General features: G+C 37.4%; 1 protein-coding gene across 1 annotated transcript in view; it reads left to right on the top strand.

The window, feature by feature from the left end:
• The window catches only part of dock3 (dedicator of cytokinesis 3), a 326247-nt gene that overhangs the window by 110862 nt on the left and 190509 nt on the right, over positions 1-24876 (top strand). The window contains exon 4 of the mRNA XM_066698297.1: positions 14031-14086. Within this exon, the coding sequence (XP_066554394.1) occupies positions 14031-14086 (56 nt within the window). The remainder of the gene's footprint in view (positions 1-14030; positions 14087-24876) is intronic.

Raw genomic sequence — 24876 nt, 5'->3', positions numbered from 1 at the left:
TTTACTGAAAATGGGGAGATCTTTTGTTTCAATGAGAGCTGCATCAATAAGGGGCAATACAGATTCTGTCAAGCACAAGAAATAAGGGATTTATATGATGATCATGCCGATTTAAAATACCTGCTTAGATCATATTCTGTCTGTGCAGATAAAATGAAGGCCCATTATCATTGAAGATTGCTTCATGCCATTTACTATTTGAGTCATTTTGAATTCAGTATTCATTTCATTTGAAGATGGCCCAACATGCATATTCCTAGCTGATTCATGCATTAATATTTCAAAGGTACAGAAATGTTGGTTATGAAACACAGAACCTTCAGATGATACTATATCATTCATTTAAGTTCATTTATTCCTATGAACATTTTAATACACCTGATTGCTTCACAGATTCATAGAACAGAAGGGCTAGAGAGATGCATATTATTGCCAGTTACACTGTGATGTGGCTTTGGCAGCTTTTGGATTGACACCAAAAAAAAGGACCTGAAAGTTACCACATAAAACAGATAAGCACCTCTTACACAGAGAATGATAAAGTGTAAATAATCAAATGATCTGCCCCAGGTATCCTGGTACTTCATTTCAATATTTCAAAGTTATTTAATTATTAAGATGGTTCCCTTTGGAAAATAAAAACTTCCAATAAATAAAATGTTTAATGAATGCTTTATAGAAACTTTAGTTGTTAACATTCTGTATCATATTGAGGAAATGTTTTAATTGTGGTTTGAGAGAACTTTTGTTTTCCTTTATTCCAGATTATTCCACATGTAATTTAGGTTTGTTATCAAGATATCCCTGTATCTGTTTATATTATCGAATATTCTATCCTATTCTATTGATGCCCAAAACATTTGAAAAGGAAATATTTATTTAGATGTTTGCGATGATGATCTATTAATCTCCACTGGAATTGGTTTATTATTATTATGTTTTTTTGTTAATGTCAATCATATATATTTCATGTACAATTTATGAATGGGAGAAGGTTATGCAGAAAAGTGTGATGTAACAGCTCTCATTCATGTGTTCCCAACATTCAAGTCAGCAATTAAATATGGTTACAGAGACAGCTGGTGCACAGACCTCAAACACTGTGTGTTCTGGAACTTTAGAAATGGTTTAGTCTCAACCTGCCAGGATCATAAACCACACATCGCAAATCACACACACAACTACTCACCCAGACAGAGCATAGAGGAGCATAGAGGAGCTGAGAGCCACACAGCACATATGAAACCAAGCAGGAGGGACCAAGTGTAACTTTGCTGATCTGATCCTGCAGGCAATTACCAGCTTGCTGTACCATTACATTTTTAAATCCTGTTTTTGCTATTTCTGTGGGGAAGAGCTTATACTTACTTGGCATAACTTGGACTTGAATTATTCTCACTGCCTATTTTTGTGTGTTATGCAATTACGTTTTCCAAGTATTACAACATAAATTCATGTTTTACCACGAACAAATAATTGTGTGTATGTATTGATTTCGACATCTTTAGGTGACACAACTTGTTTAAACTGGGTTCAATCAGTTTTGATTTGTTGTAAGCTAACTCAGTGTTCAAAATATATCATTGATTTTTGTTTTTGTTTAATCCACCATATATATGAAGTACTGAACCACAATGCTTAAAATAAAATGTGTGAAACTGGTATATATTTATATTTATACTAAATCCAAAGCTTTGGATTTTCTCAGGAAACAAATTGCCTACATTGGGGCTTTGGGTCAGTCAAATCTTGACTTTTCACCCTAGGGCCAGGGTTTGCATCAGACCATTTTGAAACTTCACACAATCAAACACAATCCATAACACAACACTTTACCTGTTCAGCCTATGAAGGCAGGTCTCTCAGTCTTAGGTCCTGCAGTGCCACAGGCTCTTCTGTTTCCCTGCTTCAATCAAGCTTTCACTTTCTTAACTGCTCTTACACTTAATTATACATCTCTGGGCCCCACAATATCTTATAAAGACTGTATCTCCAATTCCATCTTTTGAATCACAGATATAACATCTGTAGAAAGAGAATAAGCTGAGACAATATTTAGATTAAATATGTAATTGTCAGGATAAACAGAGGGGAGGCTCTGCTGCCGTCAGTAGTCTGGGGCTCCTGCCACCATCAAAAGTGACATGTTGATCTTGTGAATGTGGTGATGATGTCGGCCATATGTATCATGTGTCCTCAGACTCCTCTCAGATTGAAGCCACATTCTCTGAGCTCCTGATCCTTACAGTCCCAAATGAGTGACCATCCTGCTATGCCAAAAGAAGCAGGGGATTTCAGTGTTCTTAGTCTATGGGAGTGAAGTTAACATAAGGGTGTCATGTTCACTACGAGCCTTGCTATTTTCTCATCATCTAAAATCCCGCTCTCGGCCTCTGTGATTGAAAAGCGGCATTCTCAGTGATCCGAGTGATGCTGCCATTTTAGCGAGTGTCGTCAGACCTGGGTCTAATTCTTAAGCACACCTATGAGTGCCTGATTTGCATGGCCCCGAAGGAGTGACAAACATGCCATGCCATAGACAGGTCCCCTGATACCGCGTGGTAGAACACTCTGCAGTGTAGAGGGGTGAAGTCATTATAACAATTTCGTGTGCACTGTGGGCCATGTTACACATATGGATTACTTTTGGTATCTGGAACTCAATAATACAGTTGACATTTTGTCTAGATAGAAGAACACATGGTTTATTTCGACTGAGCAATACTTTCTTAAAAGTACTATCCTTCTTTGTCTATTGTTTGATTCCAAACCCAGGGTTTTGCAATAATTAATCTAATGCATTAATAGTAATCAAGAAAATAAATATCTGTCATGTAAGATTTTGTGTCTTCCATTTTGCACAGTGGGTTGTGATTTTAACCTCTGCATTCAATACCTGTGAATGTTTTTGTACCCTTATTTACTTTATTACTGACCTTTCTTCTAAATATGCACTTTGATGCTTGCAGCACAATTTCAGAACAAGGTCTATACTGTATAATGGGTTGTTAAAATGTTACAGGCAGAAACATAAACACCAATATTTGTGATGGATCAGGGCTTTCTGACCTTGGTCTGTAGTGTACCCAGCAATCAAAGTGTACCAGTTTTATGCTTACATAACATATTTTTCTTTGAGTGAAAGAATGGCAGATATTCTACTGAAATCAGATTATATAGCCGGATACTGGATACAAACAAGAGACCCATTTTAATACAGTTCCCATTTACACACACAGTATACTCTCATTATTCATGTCCGTGTCTGTTAAGCTGATTCACAAATATCTTTGAGCTGTCCACAGAAACACTTTTCAGTCCAGGGAATCATTATACCAGAGACGTTCATTTGACTGCAAGGACCTCAATTCCCATCTTCCAAAACAGTGACCTGTTTAGATATGTTATTTGATAATTAATTACATTATAAGGTACCCAGGCCTAGACCAAATAAAAACTTTGACCCACTCACTAATTACAAAGTACACACCGGTACCCTGTCGGCTTCTGACAATACAGTATACTAAGATAGGGTACAAATGAGTTATTTTTATGTAAGGCAATTATTTGATTTGGTCCAGACCCCTGTCTTGTTTTTATTTATTTATTTATGTATGTATTTTAACTGACAATGTTGTACCTGAAAGGTGAAGTAGAGTTACATTAAAGCCAAACACAGATAAAAGCCCCCAGAATAAAACAAGTGCTGCCAATGACAGTTTTTGACAACTCTGGCAATGACTGAAAAGCCTTGAGACTCTGACTGTGATGATTGTGTTGATTCCTTTGTTGACTGCTGCTGAGTCTCTGTGCCTGAGATTGGTACTGTGGTTACAGCGCTACTACAACAGATAGGATCTACTTTTAATTCTAATGGACTAACATATTTAACATCTGCTCCTTTACAAGCATATACAGTTTATAAACAAGAGCAAGGGTTCATATTAATTACGCTATTAGTTTCCATGCTACTTATATTAATACTTGAGTGAGTGTATTTTTCCTCTGTTAAATGGTTCAGTATTATATCGGCTGGTTTGTGTACAGCTTGTTTGCTCCCTCTATTAAGATCCCTTTTGTACAACATGAATGTGCAGAAGTCTTTGCCATAGTATACGCAACGGACATAGCTTAAGCTGAAACAGTACAAGAGCCTTGGTATCGACTGGCTTTTGTCTGTTTATCTTCACCTTTGTCACTTTGTGTCCTGGGGCAGTTTCATTCTCTCTCCTTTTCTTATTTCCGTTTCTTATCGCTGGACGGCAGTTACAGCGCTGAGAATTTAGAAGCCTTTAAATTGACTCTGACATGTGATCGAGCATTTCTCCCGTGCCTTTAGCTCACAGAGGCAAAATAATTTGAAATAATACCTGCAGTTCACATACCATTGCTGAAGTGAAATGTAAATGTATATCATGCCTCTCTGTTGTGTATAAAAATAATTGGCCCATGAAAACCTGCTTATCCCCAGTTGATATGTATCATTTCTTCTCTCCCAATTCCTCTGGTTACTTCCAGTCGTAACTATCCTCCAGCTATTCCAATTGGTTATTTGCTTTGATTTTCTGCAGTGTACAGCGATTGAGGTACACTTTTTGTTGCACAGTGTTTGAGCTTCATGCAGTCTAAAACAGCGATTGTTAAATGCTTCCCATAATGTTATCTTGCAGTTCCTTTGCTGCTCAGCAGAAAGGGAGAATTGATGCTGTTTTCTGCACAGCCAGCACCCTTGGGTTTTTAATGTGAAGATTTTGCCCACCTCTTTTTTTTATAACAAGAGACAAAAGCCTGAGAAGCTTATTGTAGTGTCCCTGCCAATAGCATTTACTCACTGTGCCCGCATTCTAGCTACTCTGATGGTCATCAAGCTGTGTCATCCAAGGGAGCGGGTCTAGGGAGATAATATGAACCACAAGTGATGTATTCAGCTGGCAAAGCAGATGAATTCCCAATGAATAGACCTTTGAAACACTCATGAGCAGGTGAAAATGACGTCACATACTTTGTCAGTCGTTACGCCAAGAGTCACTTGTGTGGTGGAACTAATGAATTCACAGAATAAGGCTTATGAACCAGGTAGATCATGTCTTGGTTGTTTCAGAGGACAATGTTAAGGCAGGTCCTCTCACCAAGTCTTTCCTGAACCATTCTGTTCTCTTGAAATGTCTTGCTAGGAGGGTATTGGGCCTGAAAAAGCCATGTGATTGACAAAAGTAAATACATTATTTATCTCAAAGAGACCTGGCATTGGTGTGGACAGCTTCATTCCTTCATTCCTTCATTGGCTAGAGCCACAGAGTCTTCTAGATTCCATTGAACCCAAGGCCTTAATCACCAAATTGACTGATTTACTGGGTCTAATTTATCAACACTACCATTAGTTCCCTGGCTTAGCAGTTGATGTTAAGACCTATAAACCTACAGTATTGTGGCTCTATGGAAACAGTTATTTTTTCTAACATCAACATATTGTTCCTTAAATCAGATAATTTGGATAATTTGTACAACTATTTACATCTGTTTGACCTTGTCATTACAAAAACAACTTAACTACTACCTTACTTCTAAACATTATGATTTGGATCTGCACAGACATGCTGTCAGTCTTCAGACATATGATTCATCACTCTCTACAGGCCGACTATCTTTTTGGTGTTTTGCCTCAGTGCACCCTGAGTACTACAAACTAACAAAGACAAAGGCTGATAATCTCCACTAAATACTATGCCCTTACTTTAAGGTTTTTGCCTGCAGGAATGTATCATCATAGACTAAACATAACTTAACCTGATTTGTTTACGGCTCACTGCTGTAGCCTGCTTAGTTCCTGAAGGAAGTCAATAAACTATCATGCCTCTGTCACCAACAATTAGCCAGAAATTTGCTGACACTTACATTAAAGCATAGGTATGCTAATGTACAGTAACTTTAAATTATGCTGCAATAGCATAAATTGTGATGCTGTCTTACTTTCATTGACCCCCTTATCAAAGACAATGCTTCATCCCTGTCAACAGAGTCTATTCCTCATGTCTATTTTACCCCAATTAAATCATCTGAACTTAATCGAGAACTTTTAGAGTTCGACGTGTGCATTCATCTATATATGTCAGGTACCTGTACGAGTGGATGCTGTCTTTCCTTGGTCGTCTTCTACAAGCTCTATGGATACTTATTCTTTCTCTGTGTTTAAAGATATTTTCAAGAGCCGCTTTAAATAACCCTACTTATTACCATAAAATATGTAGTCTCATTCTCCGGGAACTAATTTGAATGCATTATACCTATTCTCTTCAAACTGGGTTGCAGTATTGAAACAGTGGCTTCCTAAATCATGTAGCACTGACACATAGCTATAAGAGCCAGTGTATTTAGCTTGTGTCTTTTTAGAAGTTACAAAATACAAGTGGTTTTATTTCCTTTGACGTTTTAAAAACTTTTGGTGTTTCATTTTTCATCATTTTTAAGATGCTCACAGAGGTGCAGCTACTTTTCTAGTTGACATTTAAATAGAGCTTGGAGATGCAGATAATATTTTTTTTTCTTAAGAATCCGAGTTTCAGTAACTAGCCTGGATTTCCTTTTGAGTGGGGGCCAGAAGATGTAAAAATGTGGGAGCATTTATTTAAACAGATGTAAGATATTAATGTAATAATACACCAACATTTGATACACTTAACCATTTATACTGTGACAAATCTTTAACATGTATTTTATTGTCAAAGATAATCGCCTGGTTACACTTTATTGGTAATCAAAGTGTTGTATTTCCATTACTTAAAAATCTGGGGATAATGCAGATTTACAATCTTATAGATAAGTAGATCTATAAAGTAATTGCCTATGCAGAGAACCCAGATTATTTAATTTATAAGTAATCAGACCCTACTTAGCAGGCAATACACTCGCCTCCCTAACACTATATAATGTTACTAGTAATAGCAGAATTCCTTCATGATAGCATTATGCATTACTTTAACTTTCTCATCAATGTTTGTGGTATAGTATTAAAGAGGAGATGATTATCTATCCTGAGCAGTACAGACATTAGGATCTTGATTTAGAAGAACCAATTAGGGACCAGTCCTCACTCCCGAGTCCCTTTGTACATTATGGGCTGCTTCCAGAGTTTGCATTGGACGTGTAAATAAATCGCACACCCCGGCACCATTTACCTCAGAGCTTGGATTATTATTGATTTAGAAAGCAGTCAACATTACAGGACCCAAATCCCATCCATCACAGAGTTGTCTATTTGCTTTTTTATGTATTGTTTAGGATGAGTCATCTTTAGTGTTCTTAGTAAGCACACTGCAGTATGAGCCTCTGAAGGGAGTGTGTCCTTGGTGCAGGGTGCTTTGAGGACAGTGGTTCACACATTTCTTAGCACAGTCAACTCTGGAGTCTAACTACACCTACACAGTTCAGTTTCTTAATGAGCCTCTCATAGCTAGCTACCGTGTGTGTTTTAAAGCAGGGATGGAAATAAGATTATGTATACATGCTTACATATAAAATCTTATTATCACCCCTGCTTTATATATAAAACAAACATTGTGGCCTTTTATCAAGGGTGTGAATTAACTGCAGATGCTTTTTCTCTCTCATCAGTCCATTACACTGGAAACAACTATGCAATAAGCTAAAGTAGAATATGTTGTCAAGCATAATTTCATTACATAGGTAACCACCCATCCTACTTTCTTTGTATCTTTTCATATTCTGTGTTACAGCAGTCAACAGAGCAACGACTTATCTCAACACTAGATTTCAAACCCGATTTCTTAAAACAGTAGTGTAAGGATGAACACATTTCCCCAAAAATCTTTAAATAGAATGTCCATCCATCCATCTTCAAAACCACTTATCCTTGTGGGTCACAGAGCCGATCCCAGCAAGCACAGGGCGCAAGGCAGGAACACACCCAGGACGGGATGCCAGTCCATCACTGGGCAACACACACACCCCCCTACAGGCAATTTAGTGTAGCCAATTAACCTAACTTGCATGTCTTTGGACAGTGGGAGGAAACCAGAGTGCCCAGAGGAAACCCACGCAGACATGGGAGAACATGCAAACTCCACACAGACAAGCACCCTGAGCTGAGACTCAAACCCAGGACCCCTGGAGCATGTAGAACGTGTAGAATTCAAAGCCAGAACAGAATGAATATAGGGAGATTATCTTGTGGTAATTTTTGTACTTAAGCATTGCTCTATTGGCTAAGACTCATTATGTTTCAGCTAGTTAGATTTGAGGTTCATTCACAAAGGAAGAAATTAAAAGTTGGCAGTTAGGGCACCATTCCATTTAGTGTATATTGCTCAGAGAAGATACAATTCATTTTTATATTGTATATGAAACGGTACTAAAACCAAAAATGTACTGAAGGCTTTAAATTGCATCCAGAAATGCCAGATTCTTGGCTCAATTTTCTTGTACTGCATCAATTGGTATTTATAGTTTTATTAGTCTAATCTGAAAGTAATCTACTTCTAAATGTCTTGAACTATTTCACAATCAATAAGACATGCTGAACGTTTGGACTGCACATTCACAAGCTTACATAAAATGATAACATTCCTCTCCCTGTTTACAGTTCTTTGCTTTAGCAGAGCAATCTATAGAATTATAACTTTGCCCAAGACTGCAAGTTGCTTTGACGGCTTTGTCAAATGCCTCGCTGCACAAGGAACCTCAACAATTCCCTTGCAGACTGTCATCAGATAGGACTGCCTTTCTCAGTGGCTGTTGACCTTGGCTGAGAGTGTGTGCACAGTACGTACAGGCTTCTGACCCAGAGAAGAGAGAACTTCGCTGCAGTGTCCTCCCCGTCCTTATCAGGAGTGCAGTGCTTCCTGAAATATTAAATATCCATAGGGCTGCAGAAATGAGTACAAGGTAGGAAGTGGAGGAAATGTTCACAGGCATTGCTTTCATCACTCATGTTGTCTTTCACTGCGCCACAGGTGTAGCCTGAAAATGCATTCGGTATAGATTGAAACACATAAGAAACTTTACAAACAAGAGGAGGCCATTTGACCCATCCTGCTCGTTTGGTGTCCATTAATAATAATTAAGTGATCCAAGGATCCTATCTAGTCTTATACATATGGAAATATAAATTCAGATTTTTAAGGTTTAGTGACGTTACTAGTAAATAACTACCCTCACATCCTATTTAAGAGATTTGTGGAAATGTACATCTTTCCATGTGGTGAAAGACTTTTCCCTAAATCAGTAGTGCAGCATCCTCCAAAAAACTAAAAAAACTAAATGAAGCCCGTTCAGCTCAGTGAAATGAGAGCTCATGCTGGTTTCCTGGCCTGCTCCCAGCTCGGCGCTTTACTGTACACATGGCTCAGTCACGAAGGCCTATCACAAAGGAGGGCAGGTAGTTCAACTACTTTACATATCATATCTCCAAATGAATCTGCTCCCTAATGCATCCCCATCTGCTGTAGCTTCCAACCTGTCAGAGTGTATTAATTGAATAATGTAATATATTTTTTGACTGAGGAGGAAAGCTTTCCACCCATTTAAACCCTTTTGTTTTGGACTATGTTATTGAAAAGGGGTGTTGTCCCATTTTGTTTTGTCTCTTGGTGATCATTGCATAAGGGCATTGTTGATCTGGTAAATTAAATGAATTGATTATCAATGTTAACAAATCTCATGCAGTTTGACCAACTAAAATGTATTTCTTAATATGGCCTTCAGGGTGTAGGGGGCAGCTTTAGAGCGCAGCTTGGCTCCTGTGCCAAAATGTGAACACATTTAACTCCCTAAATTAAGTCCTGCTGAAAATTCCATTCAAAAATAATATAGGCACAGCCTCCTCCTAGCCTGGTGACTGCAAATGGGTTATTCTGCAGCAAAATAATGAAATTCAGCAAAATGCTTTATAAAGCAAGTTTAAAGGTTACACTATTTTAGCCAGACATACTTAACCTTACTGGTAACACAGCAGTAACAAATTCAGACATAGCAGGAGGCACAAGTTTTAATGCTGTCATTTTCTTTTGAACACTGTTCCTTGAACCCGGGTTTTGTTTACATTAGGTGTAAAAAGTTGTCTGGATATTAAAATCAAAAGAAATGTCAGAATGAAGCTGAGACAGTTGTATATGCAAAGGTATGAGCTGACATTTTTAGTAACCCAACTACTTGCCCTGTCACAGATTCTGTGAAGTTGCTTATTTTGATTCCCGTGACGCTTTGAGCTAATGCTTCAAGCACTTATGCATTTAAAAATGTTAATTCAGCGAGGCATGATTAAATCATGACATTTTCCAGAATGTGCATGAGTGATTTTAACTGATAAAACATCATGAGAAACATTATCCATAAACTGCATTTGCATGTTTTGAAGGATAGCTCAGTTCATTCGGTTTTCTCTACTTCAGTTGGAAATCGCTGCACTGTTTTGAACCCGACAGCAGCCTGGAACAGACATGGTGATTAAAGTCACCTCTAAATCACTAAGCAGTTGATAAAGAAAGTATCTTCTTTTTGGTGAAATTAACAACTGAAATAATTGATATTTTAAAATAAAAGAGTTTCTATTTAATTATGCTGGTATGCAATAATGAACCTTTTACAAACATTAACTAGACATAGGTGGCCAATACCTGGGGACACATTGCCCAGTGCTGTATTTTGGCCAGTGGCACTTGCTTTCTTGTGGCAGCTGAACAATTATATCGCTCTGTCTTGCTTATTTTCCACTACCACCGCAGTTCTGATTTTGCTCCCAGTGTGAATACCAAACGTATCATAGGCTGGGGCCAGGATGTGATGGACACAAAGATTTGTATTTATCTGTATTAGGTTTTCTTTTATAGATTTATCTGAGCTGCTATGGTTCCAAGTACTTGGTTAACAAAAACAACAGAAAAGTGGGCTTTCAGGAATTCTGTATCTAGTATGATTAGATATTAGTGAAGTAACAATTTATATGATGGGACCATACACTGCTCAAACAAATTAACGGAACACTTAAATCACACATCGGATCTCGAGAAACGAAATATATTAAAGATCAAAATCTTTACTGAGCTCCAGGAAAGTCTGTGGCGCTACTTGGCAGCGTCGGATGCACCGATACATAACGTCCCAAAGGTTCTCAATTGGATTCAGGTCTTGGGAACGTGAGGGCCAGTCATTGGCATCAACTGCCTACACACTCTGGCCACATGAGGCCGGGCATTGTCCTGCACCAGGAGGAACCTAGGGCCCACTGCACCAGTGTAAGGTCTGACAGTGGGTCTGAGGATTTCATCCCGGTACCTAACAGCAGTCAGGGTACCGTTGGCTAGCACGTGGAGGTCTGTGCGACCCTCCAAGGATATCCCTCTCCAGACCATCACTGACCCACCACCAAACTGGTCATGCTGGATGATGTTGCAGGCAGCGTAACATTCACCACGGCGTCTCCAGACTCTTTCACGTCTGTCACATATGCTCAGTGTGAACCTGCTCTCATTTGTGAAGAGAACGGGGCACCAATGGCGGATCTGCCAATTCTGGTGGGCTGTGAGCTCAGGTCCCACTAGAGGATGTCGGGCCCTCATGCCACCTTCATGGAGACAGTTTGGTCAGAAACATGCACACCAGTAGCCCTCTGGAGGTCATTTTGTAGGGCTCTGGCAGTGCTCCTCCTGTTCCTCCTCACACAAAGGAGCAGATACCGATACCTGCTGCTGGGTTGATGCCCTTCTACAGCCCTGTCCAGCTCTCCTCGTGTAATGGCCCATCTCGTGCTATCTCCTCCATGCTCTTGAGACTGTACTGGGAGACGCACCTTCTTGCGGCGGCACGTATGGATGTGCCATCCTGGAGGAGCTGGACTACCTGTGCAACCTGAATGGGCTGCAGGTACCGCCTCATGCTACCAGTAGTTACAAGGACACTAGCAAAACGCAAAACTAGAGAAGAATCAATCTGGAAGGATAAGGAGAGAGCAATTGTCTGTGGCCACCACCTGCAAAACCATTCCCTTTTGGGGGTTGTCTTGCTGTTGCCTCTCCAGTGCATCTGTTGTCACTTTCATTTGCACCAAAACAGGTGACATTGATTCACAATTGCTTAGGCTTCCTAACTGGACAGATTTATATTCCTGAAGTTTAATTGACTTGGTGTTATACTGTGATAATTACGTGTTCCCTTAATTTTTTTGAGCAGTGTAGTTCCGAATTATTCTTCTGATTGCTGGCATGAGCTAATCCCATGTTTGGTTTTCAGGAGAATTGTAGTATCAGGAATTGTGAGTCAGAACTGCACACAGTTTTTCATTTTCCTGCCAAATTGCTCTTCAACTGAACACTTTCAATAGCAAGTCTCAAACTGAAGGTCAGAAAGGCAAAATATAAGAAATTGTCTTTTTCAGAATTGATGAGTGGGAGTTATTTAATATATTGTGTCAGCATCAGGTAAAGCCTGCTATTAATTATTGACACATGGAAAGCAAATGTAGATCAACATGACCCACTTCTGTTTTGTTCTTATTTTTACTTTCTGTGGAATACTAGTACGTATACTAGTAAACTCAATAATATTTTAACAGACACTATATATTTTTTTAATGCATCAATTGGAGTGCAGAAACATTCCAGTATTCAGATTACAGACTATGAGTCATTTCAATTTCAGCCAATCTATTTTCTAAATTGCTTTGAAATGTGTCAGTCGAAGCATGTTATTTTAATGATTGGGATGATCTGTTTCTCACAAGTGTTTGTAGTATTTATACAAATGGGCATTGTATTGTTTACCAAACAGCTTTGATTAATTAGGCTCCAGTAACAGGAATATGAAGCACAAGGCATGATCTATTTTAAACCATCAGCCAAAAGGCAAATTACCTTTTTCCAGTCATCCTTGACGATCTTCTTTATTGACATGGTGCTAAATTCTAGATTCTGCTGTACAGCTGAAAGTAGAGAGAGAGACACTGCTTAACAAAATTAATATAAAACTAGCTTGTTACATATTGTACATTCTTTATCAGCATCTGCCACTTGCTTAGACTACTTGTCTCCATTGTGGTGTTAAACTGTCTTATCTCTGAAATGCACACCTCGCTGCATAGTTGGTGTACAGCACTTGCAATTACACGTTACACTGTTGTCATTGACTTGAATTATAAAGGGAGAACATACATTAACAGATAATGGCATTTCTACTAGTACTATGCATGTTAACATTTCACAAAAAAATCAATCTAAAAAAAGAAATGGAAACAACCACTTCTGGAGAAACTTGTCTGCAATCTACATATTTGCATAACGTAAGATTACAGTGTTTCTAATTAGTTATATTATTTAGCTGATATCTCAATCTAAGGTGTCATATAAGTGTGATATAAACTTTGCAATGAACAGTGAAAAGTTGCATGGTGTTGAGTGGTTTTAATAACTGCCTGTGGAACAAATGGAAAGACTTCAAAGCTGGCTAAGTGTTAACTCCATCTGAGATTTGAAATGATGTCTGCAGGTTCATAGGTATGGCTTTTTAAATAATAATAATAATGTTACCTGAACTTCATTATTTACCTTACAATTCTTGTTTTCAAGTTTTGCTGTGATTAAAAACTGCAGCTTAACCTGTTGCTGAAGTCCTGATTGTAGTCAATTGTAGTCACAAACCAGCCTGTCATTGTACAACACCTTCTACTCAGAACCTCTTCTGAACAGTTACATCTATCGCAAATGTTTGAAAAAATCCCATGCAAAGAAAAAACAAGCCGATCCTTGTTTAGAAAATAGAATGGACATTTCAGGGAAAAAAAAGAGTAAGAAAAGAAGTCCACTATGCCTTAAGCAACAGAGGCGGAATAGGAGAACTTTAGGCTCAACTTTAAGTCACCGTGGAGACGTGGAGATAACATGATCATCTTCTGCTTGGACTGATTTATTGAAAAGATTGCCATGACAGTGCTGGTGTAAGGAGATGCTTATATTCTTGGGGAAGGAGCTGTTAATGCTGTAATTTGCAACGTGATAAATGTAATGTTCTCTTTTATTTTGTAGGGGATCTTTCCTGCCAGCTATGTTCACTTGAAGAAGGCGATTGTAACTAACAGGGGGTAAGTAAATCTATTCAATTATAAGAACCTCATTTTATACTGCAATCTTTAAGAAAAAATAAAAGTACAATTGGGGGCATGATTTATTCATTTAGCTCTTCATTATTACTCCCACTTTTCTCTTCCCTCTCGCCTTCCTCATTGTGCCGACTCCTTTTAGCTGATTTATTCCTTCCAGTGTTTTCCAGCAGGGTCTTCTGTCATCAGAAACGGTTTTATTGACAGCGAGATCAAGATTTATGTGGCCGCCGAGGATCGCATGGGCAAAGAAGTTGTTTGTAAAGATAAATGGATGACGAGGTTTATAAGGCAAAGCAGGGAAGCTTGTCCAGTTGCTGTCTAGGAAGAGCAGGAAAAAGCAATGTCAAGCAGCAGGGAAGACAGATGCGTATAGCTAATGTTATTTACCTTTAGCCGTTGCTTTAGGAGTCAAACCTGACAAGGTATTTGTTTTGTGATTAGCATTTTCCCTCGTCTGAATTTAAGTTTGTGTATCTGAAGGTGGCTTTGAGCTGTAATTGTGTCTATGTTTAGTTTGTAGTCAACTAAAGATTAGGATGAGGCTTTAGCTCCTAAAGACTGACTTTAGGGCTGTAAAGTCTTCTCTATTAAAAAAAATCCCAAGCTGCATGAAAGCACAAAAGGCAAAACAGCAGAGTTTCAATCCTTTAAAACCAGCAGAAATCCAGTATTTTGCTTTAACTGCAGCATTAATATTCACCTGAGACCTGCAGTGCTTCCTAATGAGTACAAAACAGTTTTCATCTGAGAGTTGGTGTATGTGCGGGTGCTTCTGCCAGGGGCAATGAAGGAAGTGTAGAAAGATAATCACTCCAAAAATCACGGCTCAGATATAGAAAATAAACAAACAAAAAATAAATGTGAATTTGAATAAGGCTTTTTGGTGTTACATCTGTTAACGATTACTAATACATTAGTATTTAAAAAAGGTGCTAAGAACAAATGGTTTATAAATCTTGATTGACCACTAACTCTGAGTCATTCTGATGTTCTGTCATCCAACTGGCATTTAGGAATCAAGGTATATTATTTTTCTAATTCTGTTTGTACTCTGTACTGGTTGTGTGTTGTTGTTGTTGTTGTTTATATTTTATGCCACTGTGTATCGTTTAGTTGTGCAGTTATCTTTGCTGTTACTAAAGGTGCAACCTGTTCACAGTGAGGCTGAGACTGAGTATAACATTGACATCGATGTACTAGCAGGACATTATATATGTTCAGTTTAATTAGTCAAACTGTTGTTATCTTCAATGCTAACAGTAGCAGATTGTGTATGTGGGAGTATGGCTGTCAAATGTTTTGAAGAAACCTAAAGCCTCAGTCTCGGTCTCAGTCAAACATTTTGAGATTTGTACTCAGAAATGATTAAAAAAAAAAAAAAAAAAAAAATATATATATATATGTATATATATTTGTTGCATTAAGACTTACAAAACAAATAGAATACTAATCAAAACTCTTTGATTTTCTTATTAAAGTTGTCTAAAGGAGCTTCTGCATTATATCAATAAATAAATAAATCGGGGAACAATAATTTATTATTACAATTCAAAGCTCTAGTATTCTCAAATCAAAGGAAAAGTTCACAGCGAGTCTTCTGGTGCAGGAGGACCGGAGTGGTCTAGAGGGAGTCTAAGGAGAGAGAAGTCTGTAGGTAGTTAGGTGTAGTCCAGTCTAGACAACTTGGAGTTATGAGTAATTTATTTACATTTCTGTGAAGAAATTGCATTTTCAAATTCACTATTTCGGCAGCAGGATGCCCTTTGCATTTACATTTAAATGCTTTTCACCCAAGGACTAATAGTCAGACACAAAACATACATTAACAGAATCTTCATAATAAAAAGATGCTTACTTTAGGTATGGGCTTATATAGATACTAATACCACTGCTTATAGATGACAGAGTGCAGAATGTCTTAGTAGAATTATTACAATGATAATATTAGATAAAATCCCTTAAGGTGCCAATATTCTTGTTATATTAAAATGCAGATAACCATTATAAAGAACACATTTTGTAATGTACTTGCAACTGAAAACTGTCTGGATGAGCCTGAGGTGACATTTCTAGTTTATTCTAGATTTTATGTTTTGATGGTTTTAAGCATTGTACCGAAATAGATATTTAAAAGTCTTAACTTCATTTTTTGTCACTTATTTTACTACATTTTATAATGTAAAAGCAGCAAATACAGTAAGTTAATGAAGCAGGGCTGTCGGCAAGATTTGCTTTTTGCTTTGTTTTTAACTTTGATTGTTTTGGTTAAACCCATGGGACAATACTAAATCAAACGTCAAATGTGAATCATGTGGTTAAATCAGAAATCATTAAAAAAATGTGTTTAATACATATTACTCAAGTCTAAGTTGTCAATGCTAACTACGTAAGTTGCATTGAAATGTTTATTCACCTTATATACCAATATATAACCAATAGTGGTCCTCTTTTTCCAGACATAGGCACAGAGAGTTGCAATAAATAATATGTTCTATAAACAGCGTACTGTTGCAATACAAAATCTCTAAGTAGCCTATACACTAACACTGAAGATTTTTTTATTTTTTTATGGTGAAAACCTTGCTCAACGACTTCATTGTAATTGAATCACATTCCCCTACCTCAAAACAGTGCACCAATCTTGTTCTACAACTTTATTTTTAATGTATGTGCCATCTAGCTGACCAAGCCTTATACATGTAAACTCAAACTTTAAAATGGAAGATGTCTCAAATGTACAGAAGGTCCATCAATGGGGGACCACAAGAAATGCATGTGAAAATGTATGTATCATGGAGGAACCACCAATCTTCGGGAACACTTGACTAGTGTAATTTAAAATAACTATCATCATCATCGCATGTACACTTTTTAAAAATTATGTATATTTAATTGCATGTAAAATCAACGTTTGTTTCTCTTCAATTTATTAAAAAATATATATATAATAATTCTAGTGCCTTCTGTCTATCGCCAGGTATTAGGCTATTTAACTAGAATCTTTTTTACACTGATTGCTCTTGTTTATTATGCTTGTTTTTGTTATTCTCGTTATTTGTTACATTCAGTAATTTAATCTTGTAAAATGTGACTGACAACCCATTTAACTTCCAAGGCTTATACTTCAGAACATATATACTGAAATTGTTGATGTTTTACTTTGTTTCCTTTAATTATGGCCTATAATCCTATTTGATAGCAGATGGTTTCAATATTTTTATATTTTTTGACTAACTTATTTGAATTCAGGGATGAGGTGTCTTTGATGTGCCGAGGTGCACATTTGTGTTTACAAGACTGTGCATATAATTAGTACGCCTTTGTTTTCAATGGGTTGTGAGATCAGCTGTGAAAATACATCTAATCGTAAATAGTTTTGTGTTTACTTTAAAGTGGAAGCTCCTGAGAGTGATCTAAAAATGGACAGATCCATCTGAAATCTGTGTTTTTTAATGGGTTGTAACGGTTGCATGTTTGTGGATATTTTATATCGCTCAAAAATTCCCTCCTCTTAAAACCAGCTCATTATAGCAAATAAGTGAAATAATTGAATGTTGTCCAGAATACCTTTGCCCACCACTGAATCTAATCTAATGAAATTACACATTCACCCCCTTAATGCAAATGATTGTATAACACTGTCTGCAGTGTTTTTTAGTTTCTTACAATGATATTGACGGTAGTCTAAATTTAATCAGTATTGCAACGACTATTCATGATACAAAGTTAACAAAAAGTGAACAGTAAGAGGTCTGAATTGTTTCAGCTTCATTACATTAGTATTTTAATTTCAATGATTTCTACAAATACCATTTTTTTTAACCTTTTTTTAGATTACCTTTAAACCTATCACTTCATGTTCAGTCATTGAAAAGTGACTTCAGCGCCTGTTTTAAACTAAAATGCAATAGGGGTTTTAAACCAAACATCTTCCTACTATTGATTATCCTTGAGCATTATTTTGAAGAGATTATAATGGGTTTACTGTAAAATAGGTTTAGTTTAACTAAGAACTACATAACACAGTGCATAGTGTCAAGGTTGCACATTGTATTGTCATTTAAAAATATATAGAGATAAATATATAAATAAATATATAGAGAGTTATACAGAGAAACACAATACAGCACAAGAAACAGCAATAAAGCAAATTAGGTGAAGGAGTACAGTACCCTTAAATAGAGCAGGATGAACTTAAATGAGAGCCAATTGCAGCGTTACAGAAAATTCTTTGTTGTACATTAAATGTATTTGATCAGTTAAAGTCATACATGTATGTCTTATCACAAGGATTATATATATATATACTTTAAAGTCCAATGTACCTGCTTTTTAGATGTTTTCGTTCATAAGTGTGGTGGTCACTGTCTTGTCAATGCACTTCAGAAGTCCTCAGAGAACATGCTGTCTCTGTGTAAGTAACCACCCCTATTTTCGAGGGTTTAATCTGTCACATTTGTGAATAAATCTGCTTGTTCTCATATGAATGGCACGTTGCTGTTCACTGCCACACAGACAGATTGTGCTAATCAGGGCCAGGGTTTTTAAGTAGCCCTGTTTTTCGACGGTGTATTGTCTTGCTCGAAGGTTGTGGCTCGTGCTCTGTAATCCTCTGCTGTGCAAACAGTGTGAAGGCTTTTTCAATTGGACCATTAGTGTCTTCCCTCTCCTGCTGTCATTGCAAGGTTAGCCAGTGCCATTCTGCTCCCTAGCATAATAAGGCGCTCTCCATTCTTCCTTCCTGGCTGCCTGCTTCCATCAGGTGTCAGTTTTGGAGAATTGAAGCTCTTTAAGTCTATACAACTGATTCAGGGTAGCAGGATACCATTCTATGTTTGTGAAGCTATTATATCATATATATATATACACTCACCTAAAGGATTATTAGGAACACCTGTTCAATTTCTCATTAATGCAATTATCTAACCAACCAATCACATGGCAGTTGCTTCAATGCATTTAGGGGTGTGGTCCTGGTCAAGACAATCTCCTGAACTCCAAACTGAATGTCTGAATGGGAAAGAAAGGTGATTTAAGCAATTTTGAGCGTGGCATGGTTGTTGGTGCCAGACGGGCCGGTCTGAGTATTTCACAATCTGCTCAGTTACTGGGATTTTCACGCACAACCATTTCTAGGGTTTACAAAGAATGGTGTGAAAAGGGAAAAACATCCAGTATGCGGCAGTCCTGTGGGCGAAAATGCCTTGTTGATGCTAGAGGTCAGAGGAGAATGGGCCAACTGATTCAAGCTGATAGAAGAGCAACTTTAACTGAAATAACCACTCGTTACAACCGAGGTATGCAGCAAAGCATTTGTGAAGCCACAACACGTACAACCTTGAGGCGGATGGGCTACAACAGCAGAAGACCCCACCGGGTACCACTCATCTCCACTACAAATAGGAAAAAGAGGCTACAATTTGCACAAGCTCACCAAAATTGGACAGTTGAAGACTGGAAAAATGTTGCCTGGTCTGATGAGTCTCGATTTCTGTTGAGACATTCAGATGGTAGAGTCCGAATTTGGCGTAAACAGAATGAGAACATGGATCCATCATGCCTTGTTACCACTGTGCAGGCTGGTGGTGGTGGTGTAATGGTGCTGGGGGATGTTTTCTTGGCACACTTTAGGCCCCTTAGTGCCAATTGGGCATCGTTTAAATGCCACGGCCTACCTGAGCATTGTTTCTGACCATGTCCATCCCTTTATGACCACCATGTACCCATCCTCTGATGGCTACTTCCAGCAGGATAATGCACCATGTCACAAAGGTCGAATCATTTCAAATTGGTTTCTTGAACATGACAATGAGTTCACTGTACTAAACTGGCCCCCACAGTCACCAGATCTCAACCCAATAGAGCATCTTTGGGATGTGGTGGAACGGGAGCTTCGTGCCCTGGATGTGCATCCCACAAATCTCCATCAACTGCAAGATGCTATCCTATCAATATGGGCCAACATTTCTAAAGAATGCTTTCAGCACCTTGTTGAATCAATGCCACGTAGAATTAAGGCAGTTCTGAAGGCGAAAGGGGGTCAAACACCGTATTAGTATGGTGTTCCTAATAATCCTTTAGGTGAGTGTATATATATATATATATATATATATATATATATATATATTAGTATTCCTCTCAATGAATACAAAATACAATTAAAATAAAGCATTTTTCTGTTGATATCACTGGAAAAAACTGAATGCCATCATAAGTGGGACATGTATCTGTCTCTTCCCTTCAACCAAACGGCATTTATAAGTGTGGAAAGTATGGCTGTAACTGAGAAAGAGAATTTTCATATAAATACACAACCTCACAAAATAAGAGAACCTAAGGGAACCTAAGGGCTTGACCAAATAAAAACATTGACCTATCTGCGAATCACAAAGTACAAAACTGTACCCTGTTGCAGTTTAGATTTTTTTGTTAGAATCTACTTTATAGTATTTATAAATAAAATGCGACAATTACAACTTCGTAATTTGTGATTCATGGGTGGGTCAATATCATATATATAATGTAATGGATTTGCACAAAATAACTACTGCACTGCACTGTCCTGTACTGCATTAGATTAAAATGGTAAGTGCACATTTTTACATACTTGTGGTAGATTTAAAGTTTTATACCAGAATATAAATGTTCCAGTACTAAATAGTCAAATCATTCCTCATCTCTACCATATCTTCATCTGTTTTGAAAGCTTTATTTTAAACTTCTGATTAATGGATGATAGGGATGTATTCATTTGCATAGAGCCTTTTAATTAAAACTGCTGAGTGCCAAATTAAATGAAATTACAATCTTTCACTGTTTCAAAGAATCCCTTCTGGGAAATTTAAAGATAACTTTTACTTTCAATACCTTTTAATTAATTTTTACCTAATTTTCTGCTTATTTTTCCCCTTTGCTGATTGTTGGCAGTTTTTCATTGGCACAAAGGAAAGTTCTCACAGCCTACAAGAAATTCAAGATTGTTCACAAACTCACTTAACTTATTATATAAGACAGGAACAGTTTTTCTTGTACATTTGTACTTTAAGACATAAGATAATGATAATAAATTGTATACGTTTTAAATTACTATAACATATAACATATTTTGGTGCAAGTTTATTAAGGACAAACTGACATTTCAATTACATCAGTAATGTAGTGTTCTATAAATCAGTCAGATGTTAACTTAATTGATAATAAAATCATGGTTTTGAATGGTAATCGTTCTTCACTTAAAATAAACCTTATTAACTAAATAGTGTAGCAGGCACCTTATTTAGTGTCATACCAATGTTTCTAAAAGTATGGCAGCAGTTGCCAGAGTGCTCTGCCTTGTTGGCTGTGGGATTGTCTCCCGTTTCAGCACCTGCACTCAAAGAGTGAGGCATGGAAGCAGCTGTCAATCATTTGCAGCTCTGGTGCAAAAGTCATACATGTGACCAGACCTTTGTGTGACTGCTCTTTATAATATAACTTTAAGCAGTGTTAAAAATACACAGACATGAATAATACACCTTTGAGAAAAACACCCAGTACAAACAATTGAACAGACACAAACTCATTTCTATAATGTGAAGCCCAATTAAATAAAATAACGTTTGCATGCTGCTGACATGAAAAGTTGCTTCAGAGTTGCAGCTCTGAATATCTCAGCACCTCTTCTGGCTATAATAAATCTAAAATATCTGGAGCTGTTAACAGGGAGGAGACCAGCTTTGCCTGTATGACTTCCGAAATGGCCAGGCAGCGAGAATTGTATTGTACAGCATTGTATATTTTCACTGTACACACAAAGAGCCATGGTGGGGGGATTCTTCACATTTTGGCTTCACCGCAAAATTATTTTATTTTTAGGCAGCTTCAAAATGGTTTAAAACAAGAGGAGCGGCGAGAACATTTGCTTCCATTTGCTTCAGTTTAGTTTCAATACGTATTGAATATGTACAGTTGTCACTATTGCCATGTAAACCATATAATATACCAGCATGAATTTAATATACATTTTATTTATTTTTGCATTGGGAGAGTCATGAGGCCTGCATAGGAATAGTTAGATAATAATTATGTAATTAAAGCAGCTTCCTCTCCTGTTGTCTGTTATTTTATTTATGCAAGAAGTTTGTCTAGTCAGTTGAATACTATTGTTTGCTCTCCAAAGCTGTGGGTGGTGGATAAAATGGTGAGCCTTCCTACGATTCAGTTCTCTGGCACCTGAAAGATAAAAATGAAATGGAAGTCAAACTGTGAGACTAAGGATCACAATCTCCTTTTCAGCTGCCAATTAAATTTTTTCACAGCTCTGGCAACATGCAATAAAGTGGCCATACTACAGTCAAGGTACTGAAGGCGTTTGTTTCACATGGTGGTTGATGATTAAAAGTTTCCTAGTAGAACTTGGTAGTCAAGGGGAAACATGTTGAGGATTTTATGTACCAGGTTTTCTTTTTTTTTGTTTTTTAAAGACATGGTTTATTTACTATGAACTGCCAAAGTGAAGTAGGTTTTTTGGAGAGATGCTTTCACCTTAGCCAGATGGCTTAGCTGGGCGATTTGAATTTCTTCTTTTAAAGGATTTTATTTTCTTTCCACCCACAACAAAAATTCAAGAATAGTTTTGAGGATTCAAAGACGAAATAGTTTTTTTTAACACAAATTCTGCAAATTACAATCGACCTCCCATTTCCAAGACTTGGAAGGAGCTCAAATTTGCAGTTAATTGGCAGAATGCAAAAAAAAACAAAAAAAAACATGCTGTCATTATGTAAAGCTGTAATCAGCCTCTTCTAAAAAATACTGGCAGGGAGTTTTTAATCTTGTTCAGAAGATATTATTCTTTATGCTTTGAACATTTGTGTCAGATCGAGGAAGCCCTTTATATCTCGTCAGATTCCTGTTGTGTTTTGTTGACTAACAGATCCATCCGAATGTATTAGTGTTTCCTAACTGCATTAATATAGTCTTGCATCACCCTGCCAGATTCAGATTTATCCTGCATTGGCAGTTTAAACAGGAAAGCTAGGCCCATGTCATAAAACACCCTGTTTCAAACAGGACTTTAACAACCATGTCATAAATAAAACTAAGACTTGAAAATCATGCTGGGTTACACAATGAGCTAATACACCATCCTTTCATCTCTGGCAGTTTTGCGTCGGCTCAAGCTGAAAAGGCTTAATGGACTATTAATTCGAGGAACATTGTGTGTCCTCTTTGTATGCGATTACAGTGTGAATGACATGGTATTAGATTAAATAAGATCAGGCTCATGCAAAATGCAGGAAGAGCTCTTCAAATTCACTCAGTCCTGTTTCGGGATTTGCTTGGGTTCCATTAGACATTTTACAAGTGACTTTAAAATCCTGCTTCTTCACTATGAAGCCCTGTTCACACTGATTCATGTGAAGACAATTAAATCCAATGATAATCTGAAAGTTTATATTTAGTGAGATGCTGAACAAAATGTGTGCCTATGGCAGCATTAAATGAATGCTCTGTTTTATATGTCAGAGAAAGCTGTTCTCAGGAGAATTATTCTGTAACTAGAAGAATCCAGTGGTCTTCAGTATACAGTGGGATAATTCAGTGGTGTGCTGTTTTATTTGGAATGACAAAAAATGCAGTTGGACTCTGTATCCCTGTATTAACAGCTGCATCCATTTCTTATAGCCTTTTCCTTGTGACCCAACAGAGCAGTAGCCAATAGTGAGCGCTGTTCTCACTGAAGAATGTGTGGGGGCCAGGGGGTGGTAATAACATTGCAGCTGAGGGTGTGTGATCGCACTGGGGACCCTTCATCCTCTCTGAAATGTGAGGTGTTGCTCGTTAGGTTTCTAAGAGGATGTGTTTCTGCTGATCATTCTCAGATAATTATGATCTACCCAGAATAGGGGAAATCTTCATCATCATCTTTTTCTTAAAGACTTAAAGTGACACTGTGGACTGAGATGTTTGAAAGTTGTCATGATGCATCACAGAAACACAATTATTGCTGAAGTGATTTATATGGAATTTATATGGAATTATTTTATACAACAGGTCCTAAATGGTTCCACCCGTTTCTTCAGTAACAGAAAACACAGTAGTATAATGTGAGGGAGTGTAATATTAAAAACAAAATGAATACAAACATTGAACACATTATTAATAGCACTGTTATCAAAGCAATAAAGGAACACATGTACTAGCAAAGCAGACAAATAAGATTCCCATCATGCAGCTGTAGCAATATTTGAAGGCTCTAATGCACAATGCTGTAAGTGCTCATTACTTGATAATAGACAGGCCAGGACTATGGCTGTAACACAGTGCTTGGCAATCAGTCCAGATATTAAAGACTCATAATGTAAAGCACAGATATTCCAGGCCCTTCAATGTGTAAACATGTCAACCCTCTTCATTCATTAGCACTGAGTTCACTGTCTACACAATGTGACTCCTCCCCAGGGACTGCGAATCTGGAATGTCCCATGGGAGAAACACTCTCTTTGCTATGTGTCAGCTGCATATTTAATACACCATCTCCCAGCGAATGTATACAGAATGACACAATGTCATGCACATTAACTTAGTTGCCTTTGTTTGCTCTTCAGAGAAGTATAGTTCTGATATTTGCAGGAATCAAAATACATTTTCATTTTACCAAGGAGGAACATTCTTCATTCAAATATCACGATGTATAGCACTGTGCAAAAGTTTTAGGCAGGTGTGAAAAAATGCTGTAAAGTAAGAATGCTTTCAAAAATAGACATGTTAATAGATTATATTTATCA

Source organism: Amia ocellicauda, chromosome 3 (assembly GCF_036373705.1).
Source record: "Amia ocellicauda isolate fAmiCal2 chromosome 3, fAmiCal2.hap1, whole genome shotgun sequence".
NCBI classification, from domain to species: Eukaryota; Metazoa; Chordata; class Actinopteri; order Amiiformes; family Amiidae; genus Amia; species Amia ocellicauda.
This window is presented reverse-complemented; position numbering and strand designations above follow the sequence as displayed.